The sequence below is a fragment of the Diceros bicornis genome, chromosome 13 (assembly GCF_020826845.1).
Source record: "Diceros bicornis minor isolate mBicDic1 chromosome 13, mDicBic1.mat.cur, whole genome shotgun sequence".
NCBI lineage: Eukaryota > Metazoa > Chordata > Mammalia > Perissodactyla > Rhinocerotidae > Diceros > Diceros bicornis.
In genome coordinates this window covers 34,978,932-35,000,791 of record NC_080752.1, presented here as the reverse complement: position 1 = coordinate 35,000,791, position 21,860 = coordinate 34,978,932, and the positions used below count along the sequence as shown (strand labels likewise).

Here is a 21,860-nt window from a genome sequence, read left to right as displayed (position 1 = left end):
TCTGGGCCTCCCTCGAGCTTAGCGAGTGAGAAGCCACAGTAACACATCTCGGTTTCTTTTGCCACAAAGTCGCTGCAACCCGGACCTCAGCCTCTACTCACCAGGAGGTTCCCCCGAGATAAAGAAGCTGGGCGTCTCCCTGGGGAGCCAAGCCAGTGAACTCGGTGCTCATTCCCGATCAGAAAGCGGGGCCCACGCAGGCAAGACTGCGAGATAGCCAACCAAACTGCTTTTTCTGAGCCAGTCCCTGACGCTGAGCTTTACGGCTGAGGGCGGGGCGGCCCAATGGGCTGAGGGGAACAGGAAAGGGTCCCAGAGGAGGGGCCGGGAGAGGCAGAGCGATACCCTCTTCTCCACACGCACCAGGCTGCCCTCAGGAGGCAGGGTTCCACTGTGCAGCTCGCCCCTGACTGGGGGACCCCGACAGCGGAAGCTGCAGCTCCCTCTCAGACAGAAGCTCACCAAGGGCTGGGGCACGTTGTCTCCATCAAAGTGGGGGCTCCCCAGGGACAAGGAGGGCGTCTCATATCAGGCCGGGCACGCTCGGAGGGCAGGGAGCTATTTCCTCCCTCGGATTGGGGGCTCAGACTAGGGCCTCCTGGGGGGGGTCACTCTTCCTTTTTCCTCAGCACCCCTCTTCCACCCCAGTGAAGTCCCAGGTGCTGGAGGCTCAGCCAGCGAGCCTCTGGGATTTGCGGGGAGGCCCAGCTCCCTCACGGCCTCCGCAAAGCTGGGTGCAGTCCATGCAGTGCGCAGGGAAGGGCAGAATTTCCATCTCTCTGGCCTTTTCCCCCCAAATCTGCTGCCCACAGCCTGACAGCACTGGCTTTCAGTTCTCTTTTCTTGAAAGGAGCACTCCTTCAAGGAAACCCAAGGGGGGGTGGTATCTTCCTGAACCAGCCTGCACTTGACACAACTATCCCGAAAGCCCAGACCCAGGCAGAACTCCTGGTTCAAACAAGACACCTCCTGTTGGAGGGAGGGGGGCCTCGCTGGGAAAGGCCAGCTGAGGAACCACCCACTCCGGTCACAGATGAGACACTGAGGCCGGATCCCGCTTCCCACAGTGCCCGCCGTCAATGAGCAGATGGATGAACGGATGGGGCAGCAGGATGGAAACCAGCACCCAACCTGCTTTGTCTGCAGACTTCTCCCAAAAACAGCATGCACGTGCTTGCACACAAAGGCACACACACATGCACCCACAAGAAGGCACATGTGTGCTCACACGCGTGCAGCGAGACTGCTGCCTGGCTCCCATGGGAAAGTCAGAAGCACTTCCTGCCTCCAAAAAAGCCAACCACACTGAAACGGAGAGGCCTGGGACCACGGAAAGCTGCACCAGAATGTGCAGCCAGTCAGCCCTGCGTGCTGCCGTTAGAATCTAATTAAACGAGAAGTCAGCAGCAGAAATCCAGGCTCATTTCTCCAGAGGCACAGCAAGTCTGTCTCCAGGCCCGAAGGGCCTTGCACAAGGCCTGTGCAAACCTGCCAAGCCCAAGGGTACGGCGGGTGGGAAACAGCAGGAAGAGAGATGAACAACAGCAGCTCCAGCCCCAGCCCCGAGCCCTCACTCCTCGGTTATCTTAGGACCCCTCCCCATACCAAGAGCTCGATTGTGGGAGCCGGGTCCTGGGGGTCCTGGCTGGGCCTCCTGAGCACACCGGCAGCAGTGGGTGGCATGCTGGCAGCACAGGTACCAGGGGGGTGGAGGACTGAGGGAGCTGAGAAGCTATGGAAGATATTTGGGGACAAATAGGAAAATGTGCACACGGACACTGTATTGATGCCAAGTGCACCAGCATGGTAATGCCCTGAAATCATGCAGGAGAGCCGTGCTGACGTATTTAGGGGTGAGGTGAAATGATGTCCACAACTGACTTTCAAATGTTTACCCGTGTGTATGTATAATATGGGGGAAGAATTATGCCCAAATGTTAACAGTTGATTAACCAGGTAAAGAATATATGTGTGTTCATTGTAGGGCAGGCCCCGTGGCTTAGTGGTTAAGTGCGCACGCTCCGCTGCTGGCGGCCTGGGTTTGGATCCCGGGCGTGCACCGACGCACTGCTTCTCCGGCCATGCTGGGGCCGCGTCCCACATACAGCAACTAGAAGGATGTGCAGCTATGACATACAACTATCTACTGGGGCTTTGGGGGAAAAAATAAATACATAAAATTATTTAAAAAAAAAAAGAATATATGTGTGTTCATTATACTATCTTTCAGCTTTCCTGTAGTTGGAAATTTTTTTAAATAAAAAGTTGGAGGGAAACAGCAAAGTTATTTAAAAAGAAAAACGCTGGCAGCCGGAGGGGAGAGCCTGGTCTGACCTGGCTCCCAGCCCGTCTCTGGCCAGGTAACCAGGTCTCCTCTCTCATCGGTCAGCGGGGAGAGAAGGAGAGCCTGTCTGATGGCTGGTTCGAGGGACAGTGCCACACACCGGGAGAGCCCCGTGCACGCGGGCTGCCACTGGGAGCTGGTCGGGGAGCTGCGCCTGCCCAGGGCACCCCGTCCCCTCCGCCCTCTCCCTGCAGCCTCATGGCAGCCCGCTGCAGGCGTCTGCACAGAGGGTTTCAGGTGAGTGATACGGCCCCAAATAGTGCTGACACAGCCCAGCCTCCAGCCCTGCAATATTTATGTGCCTCCAGGTGACGTGTCTGTGCCTGGTTTCTATAAATTCCCAGGGTGAGCCTCTCGGCACTCCAAGTCATTAGAGCTGAGTTGCCGCCAAGGAGCCAGGAGGGAGCGCTGGGGCTTTCGGGGGCTGGGAGCTTCGAAGAAGCGGCACAGGCTGGCAGAGCCACTGCTTGCTGGGCACCTACTGTGTGCCAGGCCTTTCCCCCGGGCAATATGTCACCCTCACGGAGACCTTTATGAAACAGAGGGACAAGCCCAGGTGACCCCGCTGGGCAGGGGCAGAGCTGGGGTGTGGGCCTGAGCTGTGGGCCCCAAGCTCAGCGCTCTCCCCGAGCACTCTCATGCAGAGTACCCCAGCAGGTGTGGGCATGAAGGGGCTCTTGCCCCCCCTCCCTGCTCCGTCACCACAAGCAGCTCGCCCTGGGAGGCACGGTCATGGGCCCAGAGAGGACCCACTCGCAGCCCCTCACCAACTCTGCCTCTGTTTACACCCCAGCAATCTGGGGTGATGGCACCACCATTCCATCCTCAGCTAACAGTCAGGACACCGAAGCTTCGAGAAATCAGGGGTGTGGAGTCACTCTGCCATCCAGGGGACAGGTGGTGGATTGAGAGCTGGAGGTCAGGCTCCAGGCTGCTGCACTGGGCAGGCTGAGAGGCATCTTTTAAAGGCAATTAGCACAACAACTCCCTTCCCTTTCTTATCTATCTCCTTCTTATCGACAGCTCTCAGCTGAGAAAACAAACTGAACGGCTGAATGACGTTCACAGTCAGCGCTTGGGAAACGGCAGAAAGCCAGGATTCCACCTTAGGGTGACCCGCGCGTCCTGGTCGGCCCAGGGAGGCCCCAGCTGCAGCACTGAAAGTGAGTTGTAGTTCCTCATCCTGGTCAAGCCGGGGCGGCTGGTCACCCTCACGGGACTCCACAGCCCACAGGTGACCTCCAAGCCGTCGACAGACACCCTCGTGTGGGCTCCGTCCCGTGCTTCACCCTCTGGATCTGACCTGGTCAAGGCCAGGGGTCTGGTGCCAGAAGCAGGTCTATCCTGCCTGAGGCATTTCTAGGGGAGGCTTAAGACGTGACGTCCACCTCTACCTCTTACCAGCAAGTCGGTTAACGCCTCTGGGTCTTGGTTTACTCATCTGTAAAGTGGGGGTGAGGCCATTTCTGACTAACATGACACTTCATGGGTGCTGGGCTCTCCTAGCTCAGGGCCACCAGGGGAACCTGGAAGGGGCAGAGGGATGGACGTCCCTGTCAGCTCCAAGACTGATAGCCAGTCCCAAGCTTTTCACAACCCATACTGGAACTTATTGTGAAAATCTGGTGTCTTTGGTGCATTTTTCTAGAAAGATGGTCAATTGTCTTTGCCAACATCTCAGAAGAGTCTGTAAGCCACCCTTGGCCCCCCAAAAGTTAGAAATTCCTGCACTAAAGCTTATTTGTCACTAGGCACATAAGAAGGTGGGCACAGATGTCAGGGTTGACCCCCTTGCCACCCCAACCACAACCCAGACCAAGGCACGAAAGTGTCACCGCAGGGAGAGCTGTCACGCTGCGGCCGCACCAACATTCGCCTTGAAAAACTCAACTAAACTAAGATCCATCGTGCATCTGGCTATCCTGGAGGAGGTAGGATATAAAAACCATCTCAAAGCATGGGCTACTGATATCCTCCTCATTAGTGCTATTTAATTTCCTTTTGTTTTCTTCAATTATGCGAGCCAGCCTAGCATTTCCTCTCCATGGACACCTGAGGAGGGAGGCGGGGCTGGCAGCCACCTGGGGCCACCAAGCACCTTGCACGAGTCCTGTCCCAGGAGCTGCTCCAGCCTCGCCCTGTACAAGCAGGTGCCTGGCCTCCACCGGGGTCCGTCGAGTGTCTCTCACACGCATATGCACACGTGCACACACATGCTCTCGTGCACACATGCATGCAGGCCTCGGGCCCACGCGTCCGCTCACACTGCTCAGGAGCCCCTTCCCACCCACCCCAATCTCACTGAACCGGCTCCAGGAGGCCTGGTCCACCACCTGGCCACGCTCACTCCTCTCCTGGGCTCCTGGGCTCAATGGCAGGTGTGTCTGCCCCACAGCTGAGCACGTGTGCAGGGGCAACCCCACATCCAGTGTGCCTCCTCTGAGCCGGGCTGGACTTGTGCTGGCCACTGGTCTTGTCTCATCACCCATACCACGAAACTCCCTTTTCTCCCCAGATGACCAGGGGGAGCCAACGGCCCGCCCTGCTCCTGCGGTCATCAGCCCCCATCAGAGCCCAGTGGTCGTGCAAAGGCCATGGGCAAGGGGGCTGGGGTAGCCAGGAGCTCTGGGAGGCTCCGAGCACACGGGGAAGGGACGAGCTGGTGCAGGAGGGAGGGGTGATGAGGGCCGGGGAGAGGGAGAAGGAGAGCAAGACAGAGAAGTGGGTTCAATGCCTGCACTTGCTCCACAGGAAAATACAGAGGGACACGACACTGTCCCTGCGCACAGACAATCGGCAATCCTGTGGGCGGACGCAGGCGCACACATCTACCAGGCACAATGGACCACGGGCCTCGGGCCCGGGCGGAGGACAGCGGTGCCGGGCCAGGGTGCTAGAGTCAGAAGCACCCTGAGATCTTGGCTCCGCCACCTACAGGGGGGGTCCCTACGATCCCGACCAAGTCCCCTAATCACCATAAAACAGCTGCTGACTCTTACTCTGCCTTGTGCACATCAAGCTGCTTCATCCTGGAGTAGGTTCTGTAATTATTCCCGTTTACAGGTGGGGAAACTGAGGCAATCGGTGGTAGAGCCAGGGGCCGAAGCCAGCCAGCCCAGCTCTCAAGCCCACACAGACCGCCATCCGAGGCAGCCAGGGCAGCCGGGAATGCCCCCTTCAGAGGGTCCCACCAGGTGGTCCCTCCCCCAGCCTGGCTGCCAAATTTGAGACAGCCATCACTAAGCGCCAGGACCGGCCTGAACCTCTGTGGGTGGGATCTCATTCAGTCTGCGACGACCCCGGAGTCCGGCTCGGGGCTCGCACTCTCAGCACCGCCTGTATTAAGGCGCAGGGCCCAGTACTCAGGGGGTCCTCGTGGCTCTATGTGTCTTTGCCCAGTTCCAGGGGGCTGGGCAGCTGCTCCTTTGGCGTCCGTCCTCTCGTACCCCTGCAGCGGGGCTCAGAGGGGACAGTAACCAGGAGGGTGGGGGACGTGGAGGAGAGGACAGACTGACAGCCGGAGACGCTGGGGACAGGGGCTCAGACGGCGGAGGACTGCCACCTGCTGCCACCGTCTGCCCCCTCACCTCCAGTCCCCCGTCTGTTCTTCCCCCAATGTCCCCTCCCACCTGCCTTCCCTCTACTGTCTCCCTTTTCTCCTCCAACGCTTCACAGAACCTTTTTTCTTTTTTTCAAACCATGAAATCCTTTCATCAACCTAAATCTTCCAGGACAGGAAGAGACCAAATACTGGATACAAGAAAGATCTGAGCTCTTCTGGGTGAGGAGAGGGGGGCCTGGAACCCTGCCCCTCAGCCATCCCCAGCCCCACAAGAAATCCCTTGAAATACTTCCTTCACAACCCCCAGACCCCCGGAGCAGAGTTGGCAACCACCGCCTGGAGCAACTCCTGACCCCTCAACGCTCCTCAGGGAAGGCAGCCCCTCAGGATCCCCACCCTCAACCCCACTCCTATCTTTCACAAGCTTCCCGAGAGAAGTTCTTCTGAACATCTAACTTCAATCCTTCCTGCTGCTGGAAAACATCCACCTTCCACAACCTTAAAATCGAGCTCTCAAGTTTCACCTGCTAACTTTTAATTTTAAAAAATAACAGGATGACAACAATAAGAATGACACATACATAAAAAAATTAAGACAAAACTGCTGAACAGAGACGACTCCAAGTGATGTGACCCCTGACCCGCACGCTCCGGTGGCCCAAACACCAGGGTGCCCGCTTGGTTGCTCCCCAGCACCTGAGGACTTGGTGAATCTTTCCGCCCTTGCGCCAATTTGCATACCATTACCCAAGAAGCCCCGCGCCCGGATTTCGTTTTCGCAAATTCCCACCCGTTTCGTGTCATAAATAAGATAGGAGACAGAAAACTAATACAGCCCAGCGATGCATTATTCATGCCGCGTCACACTGTTGTGACAGATTTACAGCGGCAAATACATGCAAACGAAGTTTGGGCACTAAACGTGCAAATTGAGGGTGTGGAAGGCGGGCGTATGTGGGGACGGGCAGGGGGAAATCTGGGGCTGCTGGTGTCCAGGAACCCAGAGAAGTTTCTTTTCTGGCGTGCTGAGGGGCGAAATGCATTAGTGCCGGCAGCAGAGGCCAGCGCCCAGGCGCGGGGGGCAGCGGCGGCGGCAGGCGGTACGGGAGCCCATGCAGGAGCCCATGCAAGGCGGGATTATCCACGGCCCGCACTCTGGGAAACACCCTCATGCGCTCAGTGCCCAGCTCTGAAGCCGATTAGAATGGAGCCCTCGGTCAAGGTTCTGCAGGCCCCTCGGCCACACCTCCCTGCCACACCCCGCAGACCCACCACAGACAGCCCACCTCCCTGACGGAGACGCCCCTGCCCTTCACAGCCCCTCACTGAGCACCTACCACGCGTCGGCCTGGTCTCGGCCCCGGGGACGTGATGGCAGCATCGGGAGCCGACCAGGCATGGTCCTGCCCTACAGAGCCTTGGGTCCCCAACACGTCAACGTCCGGCTGCAGCCAGTGCTGGGAAGAACCGCCCCGAGCTGCGGCAGCGGGTCACGGGGGTGTGACCCCGGGCACGTGGAGGAGTAGGAGGTGATCTAGACAGGGGTCTCCCAGGGTGGGGACCCGGGGTCTAATGGGAGAGGGGTTGCCCCAATGAACCCTCACAACAGCCCGCGGGCTGCGCAGAAGCCAGGCCCAGTGCCCAAACATGGGCATTTTCCAGGCAGGGCCAGGAGCCTCGCCTCCAGGCCTGTGCATCTGCAACTGCACCAAGGAGGCTCTGGGGGAACAGGGGGTTGCCATGGAAACACCTCAAGGCTGGCTGGGGGAGGGGAGGGAGGTCAGAGGTAGGACCTGGGCCCTTGTGTGACACAGCTGTCCCACCTGCCTGAGTGGACTGACCTCTCCCGGCCACAAGACCCTCTGACAAGCCCTCTACCCAAATTCCTTTCCACCTTCTCCAGGTGCAGCCTCCCTGTCCTACTTCCTGGAAGGCACAATTTCTCTGGCCCAGTGGAATCGTCTCCAACTGGCCGCAGTGCCCCAAGCCTCCACCAGCCCAGATTTTCAGCCTTCCGCCCAGAAAGACCGTGGACAGGAGCACAGCACAGTCATGCCAGCCCCACCTTTCGACCTGCCCTACAGAGGAAGGGCGGCCTTATATTGTCCCACCAACACCGGCTGAGAGGCGGCGATGCTCCCAGCCTGGGATACACCAGTGATCGAGACAGACGAGGCCCTGTTTTCATCTGCTCACAGCCCGGTGGGTGCAGAGGGACAACAACAGGCAAGGACGTGATCAACGCTCTGACGACAGTAAAGCCAGGTGACGTGACAAGACCATGACTGGGGGCGGAGGTGACTCCAATGCAGAGAGCAGGGCAGGCCCCACTGAGGAGATGGCAGCTGACTCAGACCAGGGTGATGAGAAGGAGCCGCCCAAGGGAAGCTCTGTGGGAACAGTGTTCCAGCCGGGGGAACAGCAGAGGCAAAGGCCTGGCAGTGGGAAAGAGCTTGGCACATTCAGAAACGAACAGAGGAGCCGGCATGGCTGGGGAGAAGAGGCCCAGCCCGTGAGTCAAAAGGCCTGCCTTCCGGTCCACTTCCCCATCTGTCGAATGGGCACAGCCGACACGTCTGCAGTGACTTGAGGATCCAGCAGCACGAAGTACGCTCACAGCCCAGCCCGCTCTCCACCACCCCGCCCTGTCACCACGGCAGCCCTCCCATTAACCAGGGTGACAGAGCCCCAAGCCCACGCTGTGTCAGGGAGCAGCCTTGCCCCAGCGCCCAGACCATCCCGACTGGGCAGAGCGCACCCCACACGCCACGGCCTCCTGTCGGCCTGAACCCAATAAGCTTTTTTAAATTAAGATGCAACAATCATCCCACAGCCGGCTTCCCCTCCAGCAATCGGATAAAATGAACTCGAGACGACTGGATTAGACTTTGAAGGTGGCGATCTAGATAATGAACATGGAGGATGCAGTGTTGACACAGGCCCCAGTGAGCTGCATTATTATTTAACAGGCCGTGCTGCCGCCCCCGCTGGGTTCAAGGAGCTGAACAAACAGCTGAGGGGCAAGTATCAAACACAGAGACAGGCCAGGCCGTGGGCGCTCGCTCCGCGGGGGACAGGCTCAGCAAGGTCAGGGGCAGCCGCAGAGGCCAAGCAGACCTAATGGCGACAGCCCAGGCGGGCCAGCTCAGAGGCCCCTCCCCCGACGCCACCCACACCAGGTCCCGCACACCACCAGCTGACTCTGGCCTGGGCTCACGGTGCTTTCTCTGCCCGGAGCATCCTCCCCACCTCCTCTCTTCCTTCACCCATCACAGCCGACCCCCTACCCAGCCCAGCTCCAGGATCCTGACCTCCAGGCACCTCCCCTGCTCCCGTCCCTCCTCCGGCTGGGTCTGGCACCTCTCACACCTCCCCTGGCTTCCCATGGGGTCTGGGCTTGCCCCCCAGGTCTCCTCATACTGGACTGACACTAACAGTCCTGAGTCTGACCCCCACACTGGCCTCTGAGCTCCTCAAGAGCTGAGACCAGGTCTTCGTCACTTGCGTCCCTCCAGCACCCTACACGGAGGTCCTGGAAATCAGGACACCCATCTGTCCACCCACCACAACTATCTACTCAGAGCACCTGCTCTGTGAGCCGGACACTGGGGAATCCAAGAGGAGCATGGTGCCATCCTCGGCCCGGAAGCCGTGTTGGTGTAAAAAGCAGGCCCATAAACAAATGAGAGTCCATATGACAGGGCACAAACTGCGGGGGGGACAATGGAGCCTAGAGGAGACTGAGCCTTCTGTCCACCCAGGCAGCCGGCACGGAGTGCGCCCTCCGGGGTGCGCAAAGCAGGTGAAAGGCCATATTGATCTCCTTCTTAAGAGCAGCTGGTCCAGAACTAACGTTAAATCAGCGCTGCCTCGCCTGGAGCCTGGTGGCCGCTCGGCCCCAGGGACGGAGGGGCCAGAGCCGAGCTGCGGGGCCTGGGCAGGACTGCACTGCGGCTGGTGAGGAGCAAAGTTGGTGATAGCTGGGCAGGGCCCGCCTGGGCCCCTGTCCTTCCCTCCATCGACCTGTCTCACGCTCCTCGGACCGCTGTCGGCAGGAGGAAGCCTTCCTGCCAGCGAAGTGAGAGGATGGGAGACCCGCAATGCGGACACACGCCCCACACCGACCGGCAACACTGACTCTAAGGGAGCAGCTCGATTTTCCAAATAAACCACATACACGGCAACGAGGATTCAAGTTAGGCAAATAATTACAGTGATAACTAATGTTCATCGAATACTTCCTATGTGCAGGCACCGTACGAAACAGCCCTTTCACACAAATGTTCTCATTCAGTCCCCCCGGTAACTCTACACAGTACTGCTATCACCCCATTTTACAGATGAAGAGACTGAGGCCCAGGAAGGCTCGGTTCCTTGTCCAAGGTGCACAGCTTGGCAGGGGCAGAGGCAGGGAGCCAGGGTCCCAAGTGAAGCAGCCTGCCGGCAAATCACACACCTTCAAGGGAGCAGGTGGCCCAGGGGACCAGAGGTGGGCACGGCTGGGACAGGGATGGGGCTGCTGCCTTTGATGATGCCCCCCAGTTCCTCCCCCTCCAGAAAGTCTCATGGCCCTGGGAGGGCCTTCACCGGCTCTGTGCCCCTAGGGCCTGCTGTCCACCCCTCCTCCCCAACAAGCATCAGGCCCTTCTCGACTCCCACAGGCCACGGTTTCTGGGTCCTACAGCCTCTGGGCCCTTCCTTAGAAGATTCCTCGTTAGTAACACTTCTTGGTTCCCATCCTGCCTCCCAGTTTCCTCAGTGGCCTCCTCCCTTGTGTCCCGTTTCCCCTGCTGCAGTGCTAAGAATGTCCTTTGGCCAACGGACACCTTCCCATTCCATTCTCTCTCTGCTCTTGGCTGCTTCGTGTCTCTGAGCTCATTTTCCCCATATGGAGAACAGAGGCTGGGTCTCCCCCAACACTGGAGGTCTCCAGGGGCAGTCTGTGTCTCCTCCATCAGACTAGAGGTTTCCAAGGACAGAGCTGTGTCTCCCCCATCAGACAGGAGGCCCCATGGGCAGGGCTGTGTCTCCCCCATCAGACAGGAGGCCCCATGGGCAGGGCTGTGTCTCCCCCATCAGACAGGAGGCCCCATGGGCAGGGCTGTGTCTCCCCCATCAGACAGGAGGCCCCATGGGCAGGGCTGTGTCTCCCCCATCAGACAGGAGGCCCCATGGGCAGGGCTGTGTCTCCCCCATCAGACAGGAGGCCCCATGGGCAGGGCTGTGTCTCCCCCATCAGACAGGAGGCCCCATGGGCAGGGCTGTGTCTCCCCCATCAGACAGGAGGCCCCATGGGCAGGGCTGTGTCTCCCCCATCAGACAGGAGGCCCCATGGGCAGGGCTGTGTCTCCCCCAACAACAGGAGGCCCCATGGGCAGGGCTGGGACCCCTTCCCCCTCCCACCGCTGCCCTAAACTGGGCCCCCAGCTCAGCTGCTGGCTGAGCACCCCTTCACCACGGCTCTCCTTCTGGGCTGAGTCAGAGCCCGTGCAGGGAGCCAGCAGGAGAAAGCTGGGAGGGCACCTGGGCCTGGCACGAGGACAAGACGGGGAGGCTTGGGGAGGGGCTGCAGGGGGGCAGGCCAAGGAGTCAGAGATGCCTCGTCCTTCTTCCTGCCAAGCAACTTGAGACCCAAGTCAGTCAGGGACACAAAGGCCCTGGGCAGCGAGCTCTCCCTGCTCATCTTCCTCCCAGAAGACCGAGGTGAGAGGCCCTTGGAGGGAAGTGACGGGGGTGGGGGTGGGGGGGCAGCAGGAAAGCCCCAAAGGGAACCACTATCTGGGAAGGGAGTGTGGCTGCAGCTACTCAGGGCTCTTCCTCCCCACTCGGGCTCGCCCAGGAGAAAGAGGACCAAGAAATCATGAACGCCGGGACAGCGGTTTCCCTCCCTTCCAGGGAGGGTGCCTCCCTGGCCCCTCCCCAGAGCCCACGCCACCTGGCCTAGCCCAGCTGTGCTGGTGAGGTCAAAGGTCCTCCGTGCCATGACCTGAGCATGGGGGGTGGGTGCTGCCCAAGCAGCCCCTGAAGGGGGGCAGCCCAGGCGTCAGCTTTAGCCCCCAGCCCTCTGCTTCTCAAAGGATGACTACAGCTCAAAACTCCAACCCTCTGGTGCTGCCCCGATGCTGCCTCTCGCCGCGGCTGAGGCGCTGGCCCTCGTTCCTCCACCTCCCTTCCCAGGGCCAGGAGGAGCCGCTGACGGACTATCCCTGCGCTGGTGCTGGCCAGGGCTGTGGCTCCCGGCACTTCTCACTCAGTGAGCGAAGGACCCAGGGAAGGGACACAGATGCCCCTTTTACAGACGGGACAACCAGTGTTCACAAATGGGGCACACAAGGCGAGAGGCAGAACTGCAACGCAGAGCCAGGCACGCACGGTGCCCAAGACCGAGCCTCGCACTTCAACAAAACTGGGAAAGTAGGCGCCACGACCCTGAGACTCAACCCTGGGGCTCAGGGCTCACCCACAGCTCCCCGGGCCTCGGTTTCCCCATCTGCCAGTGGGGATCTTGTCATCGGGGACTCAGCCCTGATCGCCTGTGGGCCTACAACGGTGGGCCTCCTTAGTGTCCTTGCCTGGCTGTCGAGCAGCTGATCTATAGACATAAGAGAGATGACCAAGTGGGCGAATGAAGATGGCCCTCGCGTGGAAGCTTGCCTGGGGCCTGTCTGTCCTGACCCGAGCCTGTCCCAGAGTTCCACTCCGGGCCTGCTGGCAGCTCATTCCAAGTTGATAATCCAACCAAATCAATGATGGTAGAGTCACCAGACTACCGCTGGGGGCCCCCACCCAGGCCTCAGGCCAGCCACCCAGGATGGACCCTGGGGTGTGGTGAGGCGGGGTGGAGGCTTGGGCGGTGCTCGTGATGGGGCAAGGACCCAGCAGCCTCCACCTCCACGCTGTGTAAAGAGCCCTGCAACCAAGATGGCTGCGTCCACACTGGCCATCCCCTCAGCACAGCTGGGCCCTGGTACCAGCACGAGGACAGGGACCCCAGCTCTGCCTCCACAGACAGCAACAGACACAACTCAGGCTCCCGATCACAGCCCAGTGCGGTCGGGACCCCTCCCCTCACAGCAGCCCTGGGGGTGCGTGTCGGGCAGAGGGCAGGGCCCAGCAGGGATCTCGGGCCCCTCCGCTTCCCGACAAACTCCGACTGATCCCCGAGACACAGCTCACAGCCGAGAGCAGCGCCAGGCAGAGGGAAGAAGGATCAGCAAGGGGGTGCCCGGCAGATGGCCGCAAGGGCCCGGGGCCATGAGCCACGAGGAAGGGGCAGTACCTGAGTCTGCAAGCTGGTGGCATCCAGGACGGTGACCCGGGGCCCACAGCTGGCCCACACGGCGTCCTCCAGGCTCAGCAGGGTGCGGACAGGCCCGGGCCCCACAGTCAGGCACACGGGAGGGCTCTCCAGGTCCCAGGGGACGCCTCCTGGAGGGGGGAAGCAAGCAGGACAGGAGCAGGGATGGGGGCGTGGCAGGAGGCCAGGGGCCCAGGGCTCCTCAAGCCTCGAGAACCACCGCCCGCAGTGGCGGGCCCAGCCCTCTCCCCACTCCCAGCAGGATGGCAGCTGTTCCCATCTGCCTCCATTATGTCCCAGCCCCCCTGGGGTCTGTACTCCCCAATTCACCTCCCTCCTCCCTTCTCTCTCCCCCTTCACTTTCCTTCCCTCTCTCCTGTTCATGCATTCCACACACACTTAGTAAGCACCTACTCCAGGCCAGGCCGTGTGCTAGACACTGGGAAGACAGAAATGAATCAGACACAGACCCTGCCCCCAGGGGAACTCCGGCTGGCCGGAGAAACCAGCAGGTAAATCAGCAGTTGCCACAGAACGTGCCAGCACAGATGACCAGGTATGCAGAGGGGGCCTTGAGAACTGCCATGATGGAAGGAAGAACTCTGTATACAGATAAATCCACGGAGGCCTCCCAGAAGAGGCAACATCCACACAGTCCTGCCAAGAAGGCAGCAGGACATGGTGGGAAGTGTCCTGGACCAGTCAAGAGACTTGGGGTCTGGCCCTGGTTCTGCTAGCAACTCACTAAGGACACTGAGCGCACTCTCCCCTTCTCAAGGCCTCAGTTTCCCCATCTGTAAGATAGGGAGAGGTGGAGCCACCAAGATTGTCTCTGAGGACTTTTCTGACACCCTAGCTTATTGAGACTGACTCTCACCTTCTCACAGAGCTTCTCGCTACATTCTGTCACCTCTACCAAGATCTCTGATACCCTTCTTCCTCCAGAGATGCCACCGCCCCAGGGTTGGAAGGAGGAAGTCCTGAGTGGCAACCAGCCCCCAGTCCACCCCCTGAAGACGGAGCAGACGAAGGCATCTGGCCTGGCACCGAACAAGGCTCTCCCCCGCCACCCCAGGGATGCGCGGCTCACCCAAGAGCACGCCGAGAATCTTCCTTGGCATGCGAGCAGTGCTCACTGAGACTGGTTTTCTCTAAGTCGCGCCGACATCACACAGAACCCCCGTGGCTGCCCTGTCTTGCCAGAGTGCCAGGTGGGAAAGGGGGGTTGAGGAGGAAGTGGGGGCACGTCCCGGAGAGACAAGCAGGGGTGGCGAGGCCTGGGAGGCAGGGTGGGGCCTGCTGCTGGTCTGCCAGTGCCCAGCCCCCCTCCACTGGGTCCCTGGAAGGAATACGAAGCAGCACCATCACAGACCCTCCCTCTGAGCCAGCCGCGGGTGACATGACAGAGCACAGCTGTCTGCAGAGCTGGAGGGGCCCCAGGGTGTGTGGTGGGAGCCACTGCCCGGATGTGGTAGGAGGAGCCCCCAGAGGACAGACCAGACTCCCCACGCCCACCACCAGGCTCTCCCTCTCTCTCCTGCTGCCCCACCTGTAAAACAGGCTCTCCCTCCTGTCCTACTTAAAATGGGCAGACTCCTGGAGCTGGGGGATAGGGACTCCTCCCAAACACATGACCAGCTCTTTCCAGCCTGTGAACATGAGCACGTGGGAAGCAGGCTGGGGCAGAACCCTGGCTGCGGCCCCTAAGCTTCTGTATGAACTTGGACAGGTGACTTCACCTCTGAGCCTCAGTCTCCTCATCTGTAAAATGGGCACGATCCCCGTGCCTACACCTCACAGGATGCTGCAGGCACCAGATGAACTGTGCAGGACATTTAGCACAGGTCGGCGCACAGTGAGGAGCATGGACTGTTGCTACAAACGTCATATGTAGGCACACAAGGCACTCTGTTCGTGAATTATGGCCTTAACTCCCAGCAGGCCTGGGTGGCGGATTCTATTCTTATCCCTCTTTTACCAATGAGGAAAATGACGCACAGAGAGTTTACATGACCAGCCCCAATCACACAGCTCGGAAGCACCCAGCGCTCACTAGCTCTCAGTGTTTGGTGTCATGTACCACAACACAACAATCTGTGGAAGTGGGTGTTGACTCCACCTGACTAATACAACCACAGAGACCCGAGAGCTGAGAACTTGTGCAAAGCCACCCACGAGGTGACGGGCCGAGCAGGATCGGAACTCGGCTGACTCTGGTCCGAGCCTCCTTCCCCAAACCCTGCTGCTCTCTCAGGTTCCAAGCGTTTCTGAATGGCTCTGGGGCCAGGACTGGAGGCCAGGAGGGGCGAGTGACCACGAGGCGGCCAGGCATCCACTGAGGGGCGCTGACCCCACCAGGACACCAGAGCCTCAAAAATGCAAAAACACAAGGCTTTGAGCGCCCCCCAGTGTCCAGAGATGAGTACTGCTTGTGGCCAGGGGTGGAGCTCCACCTGGGAGGGCCAGAAGGTGGGAGCTGCGACCCCTCCCAGGGAGGAAGCAGCTGGAGATCCTGGATCACACCCCAAAGACAGGGAAACGGGGGCTCTGCCCCATGGGTACAGCAATGATGGCCACCGAAGCCCTCGCGCCCTCTACCCTGCACTGTCCTGGAACAGAGCGGGCCACGACTACCTGGGGTAGGGGTTAGGGTCTGATACTCCTGAGGGTCATACGTGCGCTGACCACCCCTCCACTTGCTGGGCATCTCCAGAAATCCTCTAAGAAGTCCTGACTCCAGGACAGAATTTCCTCCAGAACTGTGATAAAATTTAATAATACCGATATTGTTATATCACAAAGGACTCTGGACGGCAGTCTCTGATTAGAGGGCCCACAGTGGGGCCCTGAACAAGAGGCCGCCCCTTGCTGGGACTCAGTTTTCCCTTCTGCACCATAAAGGGACAGAACTCTGACCTCTAAGGTTCTTCCCAGCCCTCATGAGCCACAATTCTAGGATTTTAAACGCAACCACTATGAGGTCTGGGCAGGGCTGGGTCCCCCACCCCCCGTGTCTGGTGGGGGCACCATCCCTCCATGCCCTTCCTTGCCCTCCAGTGGCTCTGGGTGAGCTCACACATGTTCCGGAACACACACATGCATTCTCGCACTCACACACACACACCCGCCCCCTGCATGACAGCCCATTTGTCTGGGCCCGGCACTGGCTCTAACGCCAGATGAGGGCCCCGTCTTGGCAAAAGCACCTGCAGGAGGCTAGAGCCCCCTACCCCAGCCTGCATGGGAAAGCCCAGCTGGGCTCCTCCAGGGGTCCAGATCCAGCTGGAGCCAGAAGGCAGGACACAGAGTCAAAGCCATCGAGACCGAGGGGCCCAAGGGGCAGCCCGTGCCCAGTAGGTTACAACAACAGTCAGGGCGATGATGATGGAAAGGTAACAAGCACGAGTCTACACACCAGGCCCTGTTCTGGGCAGCCGGCCTTCACAACCACTCTGTCGGGGGGGCTGTCTTCACCCCCATTTTACAGGTGAGGAAACTGAGGCTCCAAGAGGTGAAGCAACAGGCCCAACCAGTCTCACAGCTGGGACTCAGTCCCAGGCAGCCTGACCTCCAGCCCACCCCCTTCCCCATTCTGTCACCTGCCTCCTCCAGGGAGTGACCCTGGCCCTCATGCCCAGCAGCTAACCAGGGACATTCCCGCACCTCACCCCCAAGGCCTGGTCATGCTCCTGTGCCTGCTCAGAGACAGGGGAGACGGAGGGGATCCAGGTGGCTCTGCTCAAACACAGGACGGGGCAACGACAGTGGCCACCTGGCTCATCTCTGGGTTCCAGAACCCTGCTCAGTGCCTGGCACCTCTCAGGCACTGAATACATGTTTGCTAAGTGAGTGAGTGAATGAATGAATGAATGAATGAGTGGATGAATGAATGAATGAGTGGATGAATGCAGATAAGCAGGGGCTCCAGAGGCAGCCAACTGACTGCCATGGCCACAATCTCTTGGCCTCGGTTTCCCCCTCTGTCAGCTGGAGGCTAGTCTCCACAGCCCCTCCAGCTCTGACAGTCCAGGACTCCATGTGGCCTGGTGGCCTGGGAATCCGCACAGTCCCCTCTCAGCTGCTGGTTCCACACGTCCTCCAGGACACAGGCAGGTCCCCAGGTTGTTTCTGACCGTTTTACTTAATATTTCTGGTCCTGCCCTTCTGCAAGGAGCCAAAGCGAGGGCCAAGAATGCCAGTTTTATCCAATCTTAGTCTCAGCCAAACCCAGGCAGGACAGTAAACCTGTCACTATAAACAGTGACAAATATTTCATCCAATACCTGCTCTGAGCCCAGGATACGGGTCTGGATTATTCACAATCCCCAGACTCTCCAGCCACCAGGGGGCAGCAGAGGTGGGTTCTAAGGCACAGGGCTGGGAGGTTGGCCCAGGAGCAGCTCTGAGCTCTGGCTCCAGGGCCGGGATGGGTGTGGGTATCTGAGGGGTATCAAGACCTCGGTGACTCTGAAGGAGACTCCACAGCTGGGTCATGGGCCAGGCTGATGATTCCAGACCCAGCCACACACAGCCCAGGTGAAAGGCGATGGGGAGGAATCCCCCCACCCCATACTGTGCAGCAGGTCCTGAGAGGGCCCCTTCCCACCCTAGCCACCTCTGAAGGACACCATGGGGGTGCCAGGTGAGGCAAGGCCTCGCCCAGAGTCAAAGCCAAACCAAAGGCCCAGAGGGTGGGCTCACAAGGAAAGAGAGACCCAGACTCACTTGCCCAGCTGGCTGTGGCAGCTTCCCACCAGCCTCCCTGCCTCCACTCCCGTGCACTAGCCAGAGAGGCACAGTGCTCACTTCCAACACATCCCTCTACTTCCCGTTGACAGAGACAAACCCATGGCCCACAGGATTCAGCCCATCCGCTCCCAGACCTTGCCTCGTGCCGCTTCGCCTCTGACTACTCTCCAGCACGACAGCCTCCTCTCTGGGTGCCTCCCCCAGACCAACCCCTCTCCCGCCTGCAGACCTTTGCACATGCTGTTCCCTCTGCGAGAACACCATTCCCACAACTCTTCACTTGCCTGACCGCTTCTCCTTCCTCAGGTCTCAGCTCAGGATCCTGTTCCTTGGAGAGGCCTTTGCTGACCAGCCCACCCCACGCCCAGGGGATCAGGCTCTCCCCTGACACCCTGTTCCCTCCCTTAGGACCCTCAGCATGATGTACAGTCGTAAGCTTCCTGCTTGTTCACTTGACGAATTCCGTCTCCCTCTATAAACTCGGCGAGGGCAGGATCACATCCGTTTTCCTGCCCATGGTGTCCACGGCACACAGTAGGTGCTCAGTAAATACCTGGTGGACAAATGTGTGCGAGGCAAGAAAGCTGGAGCGTCTCAGCCTTCTCCTCCAGGTCAGACGGCTTCAGCTCTGCTCGGAGACGCCCGGGCCCCTACACCTGGAGAGAGCTCCAGCCCCGGAGAGAGGACACGGGGTTCCGGTCTCGGCTCACACACGGGACTTTAGGGAGTCCCTTCCCACCTGGCAAATGAGGGTGTGGGGTCCAGTGGTCCCCAATGGCCCTCTGGTTCTGACAATCTACCAGGCTCCCACCCAGGCTGACAGCCAATGGTTAGACCCCACACCCCCTATTAAGGGTTGAATTATGTCCCGCAACATTCACATGTGGAAGTCCTAACGGCTGGTACCTCAGAATGTGACCTTGTTTGGAAATAGGGACGTTGCAGATGTAATTAAGATGAGGTCATACTGGAAGGGGGGGCCCTAATCCAACGTGACTGATGTCCTTAAAAAGGGGGAAATTGGGCTCAGACACACCCAAAGAGAACACCATGTGCAGACGGGAGTGATGCTACCACAGCCAAGGAACCCCCAGAAGCTGGGAGAGGGGCTGGAACAGATTCTTCCCAGCACCTTTGGAGGGAGTGTGGTGCTGACGACACCCTCGTCTTGGACTTCTACTTCAGAGTGTGAGACAACAAATCTCTGTTGTTTGAGCCACTCAGTCTGCAGCAGGAAACGAACACACCCCTCACCTCCTCCCCACCCGGGCGCCTAACTGATGAGTCAGGACCCAAGAGGGAAAGGGCCAAAGGCAGCCCAAACCAGGGCAGGGAGGGGCTCACAGGATTCGGTGGAGGTCCCTTGAGAACCCCGTCGAAATCCCCGGAGATCTTAGTCCACATTTACATTCACACGCACGCTCTGTCTGACGGTGAGAGGGATTTTTTTTCCCTCCCTCTTCCCCCTTTAATTAAAAACTATAAATGCCTTATCAAAAGCTAATTAAAAATACCAACACAGTGCCAAGTGGCAAAAAAAATAGCTCAGTACAAATATCCGTTTATAATCCTGCAACAGGCTGCGATGACGCAGCAATCAGAGGCCGAGGGAGAACAGGGGACCGACAGGTCGCAGGGTGTCAGGCCCGTCAGCCCTCTCGGGGGGGCACTGGGGGTGCCCTCCCTGCCCAGCCCTCATCATGGAACTGGGAGCCGAACAAGCCACAAGGGGACAGGGGACCACGGCACTCCCTGTGGCTGTGGACAGCCGCGTCCCCTCCCTTAGCCTCAGCACGGGAGTCTGCGACCAGGAGGAGGCGGCGCTCAGGGTTGTGGTGGGAATGAAGACACCGCCCGGGCCCTGAGCACTTCCTCGTTCCTGAAACAGCAGCTCGAACACATCAGCCTTGCCCTCCAGATGTCACATCTGCGCCATCGAGGGCTCAATACAATAACGGAGATTCAAACGCTTAACTCCACTGGGCACTCACCGTGCCAGGCGGGAGGCTCTGCCCTCACTGGGCTGTCTAACCCACCAGAACCCAGGAGGGCTGTGTACCACCATTATTCCCATTGTACAGATGAGGAGACTGAGGCACAGAGGAGAAGAGGCTCACCAATGGACACAGCCATCATCAGGGCAGAGCCTGAACGTGAAGCCAGGTCTATCTGACCTCAGAGTCCCTGCTCTCCCCCACCAGAGTCTCCTGCCCACGGACTGAGCTGCCTGCGTGGTAGTGAGCACCTCATCCCTGCAGGGACCCCAGTGGGGATCAGGGATCTCCAAATCCCCCCAGCACTGAGATTCCTGGATTCGTTTCTGAGCTGCCTCCTTGGCCCGCCTCCCACAACCACTCTGGTACAGGATCCAGCCCCCAGCGCCCCCGCACCCCCATCCTCACCGCTGGTCCGAGGGTAGGCGGCGAGGGTCCCGTCCCGCAGGCCGGCAAACAGGTGGAAGGGGCTGTGCCGCAGGCAGAGCACGGGCTGCAGGCCTGGGCTCCTGCAGGTCGCCAGGCACTGGGTGCCCGTATCTACACTGCCGTAAACCAGGATGCTGCGGGGAGAGGCTCAAGTCACTCGTTAGCCTCCCACCTGCCCACTGTTCCCCGCGCCTCCTGGGGACAGGCCCCCACCCCGGGGCCAGGCCTCTTGCTGTGTGATCAGGCCATCACCCCACCTTTCGGGAGCTCGGATTTTTCGCGGGTGGCCTTTTGAGGACAGTGCCCCCGTGGGGGCTGGAGGTGGGGGCCCCTGAGGTGGCACAATAAAGGTGCTGAGAGGCCAGTTCTCAGGGTCACACGGACCCGGGTGCAAGTCCAGACGACTGACCCCGGACTGCCGAGCCTCAGTTCCCCCACAAAAGGGGGCAACGATGAGCACCTCACAGCCAGGAAACGGAAGGAGGCACCGCCACGTGCCACACAGATGAACCTTGAAAACGTTGTGCTGAGTGAGAGAAGCCAGGCACAGAAGGCCACACGTTGTACCTGTTGCATGATTCCGTTTATAGGAAACGTCCAGAAGGGACAAATCCAGAGACAGGAAGCACATTAGTGGTTCCCAGGGGTTGGGGGCAGGGAGTGCAGTGACTGCTTAATGGGTATGGGGTTTCTTTTTGGGGTGATGAGAATGTTCTAGACTAGATAGTGGTGATGGTTGCACATCGTGAATGTACTGGAAGCCACGGAATTGTACATTTTAAAACGGTAAATTTTACGCGAATTTTATCTCATTAAAAACAAAAGAGGGGCCGGCCCTGTGGCTTAGCGGTTGAGTGCGTGTGCTCCGCTGCTGGCGGCCGGGGGTTCGGATCCCGGGTGCGCACCGACACACCGCTTGTCAGGCCATGCTAAGGCTGCGACCCACGTAAAAAGTGGAGGAAGATGGGCACGGATGTTAGCTCAGGGCCAGTCTTCCTCAGCAAAAAGAGGAGATTGGCATGGGTGTTAGCTCAGGGCTGATCTTCCTCACAAAAAAAAAAAAGAGGTGTTCACCAACACCTCCTGAGTCCGGGCCCTGGCTGGGCAGACCCAGGCCCAGGCTTCACGGAGCTTCTAGAGTCCCCAGCTTGGTTCCATGTGTGTTAGCTCTGTGCTCCTCCCTTGGTTTCTTGTGTGGGAAACGGGGGGGAGAGACTTCACAGTGGGGCTGCCTCGAGGTCACAGCCCCAGCCCGGGGAGCGGCACACGGCAGGTGCTCAGGAATACCCACTCCCCCCCGCTCCCCCCACTCCAGGACAGGATTGAAGAGTATAGAGCCACAGGGAGGACGTGGGGGCGTGGCCCCCCTCAGGGTCTTCTTCATTCACCACCTGCACCTTCCGATTAACCAGGGGGAATATTCACGCTCCACTCACACTACTGGCCGTCAGCTGGGGCCCCAGCTGAAGCTCTGGCCGGAGTTCC

At 59.4% G+C, this 21,860-nt stretch overlaps 1 protein-coding gene across 13 annotated transcripts in view; it reads right to left on the bottom strand.

The window, feature by feature from the left end:
- Positions 1-21,860, bottom strand: part of ARHGEF10L (Rho guanine nucleotide exchange factor 10 like) — a 155,474-nt gene that overhangs the window by 11,723 nt on the left and 121,891 nt on the right. For all 13 annotated transcript variants that reach the window (XM_058553030.1, XM_058553039.1, XM_058553029.1 and 10 more), the window contains 2 exons: positions 20,355-20,509; positions 13,186-13,334 (listed from right to left, as the gene is read on the bottom strand). In XM_058553030.1, the coding sequence (XP_058409013.1) occupies positions 13,186-13,334; positions 20,355-20,509 (304 nt within the window). The remainder of the gene's footprint in view (positions 1-13,185; positions 13,335-20,354; positions 20,510-21,860) is intronic.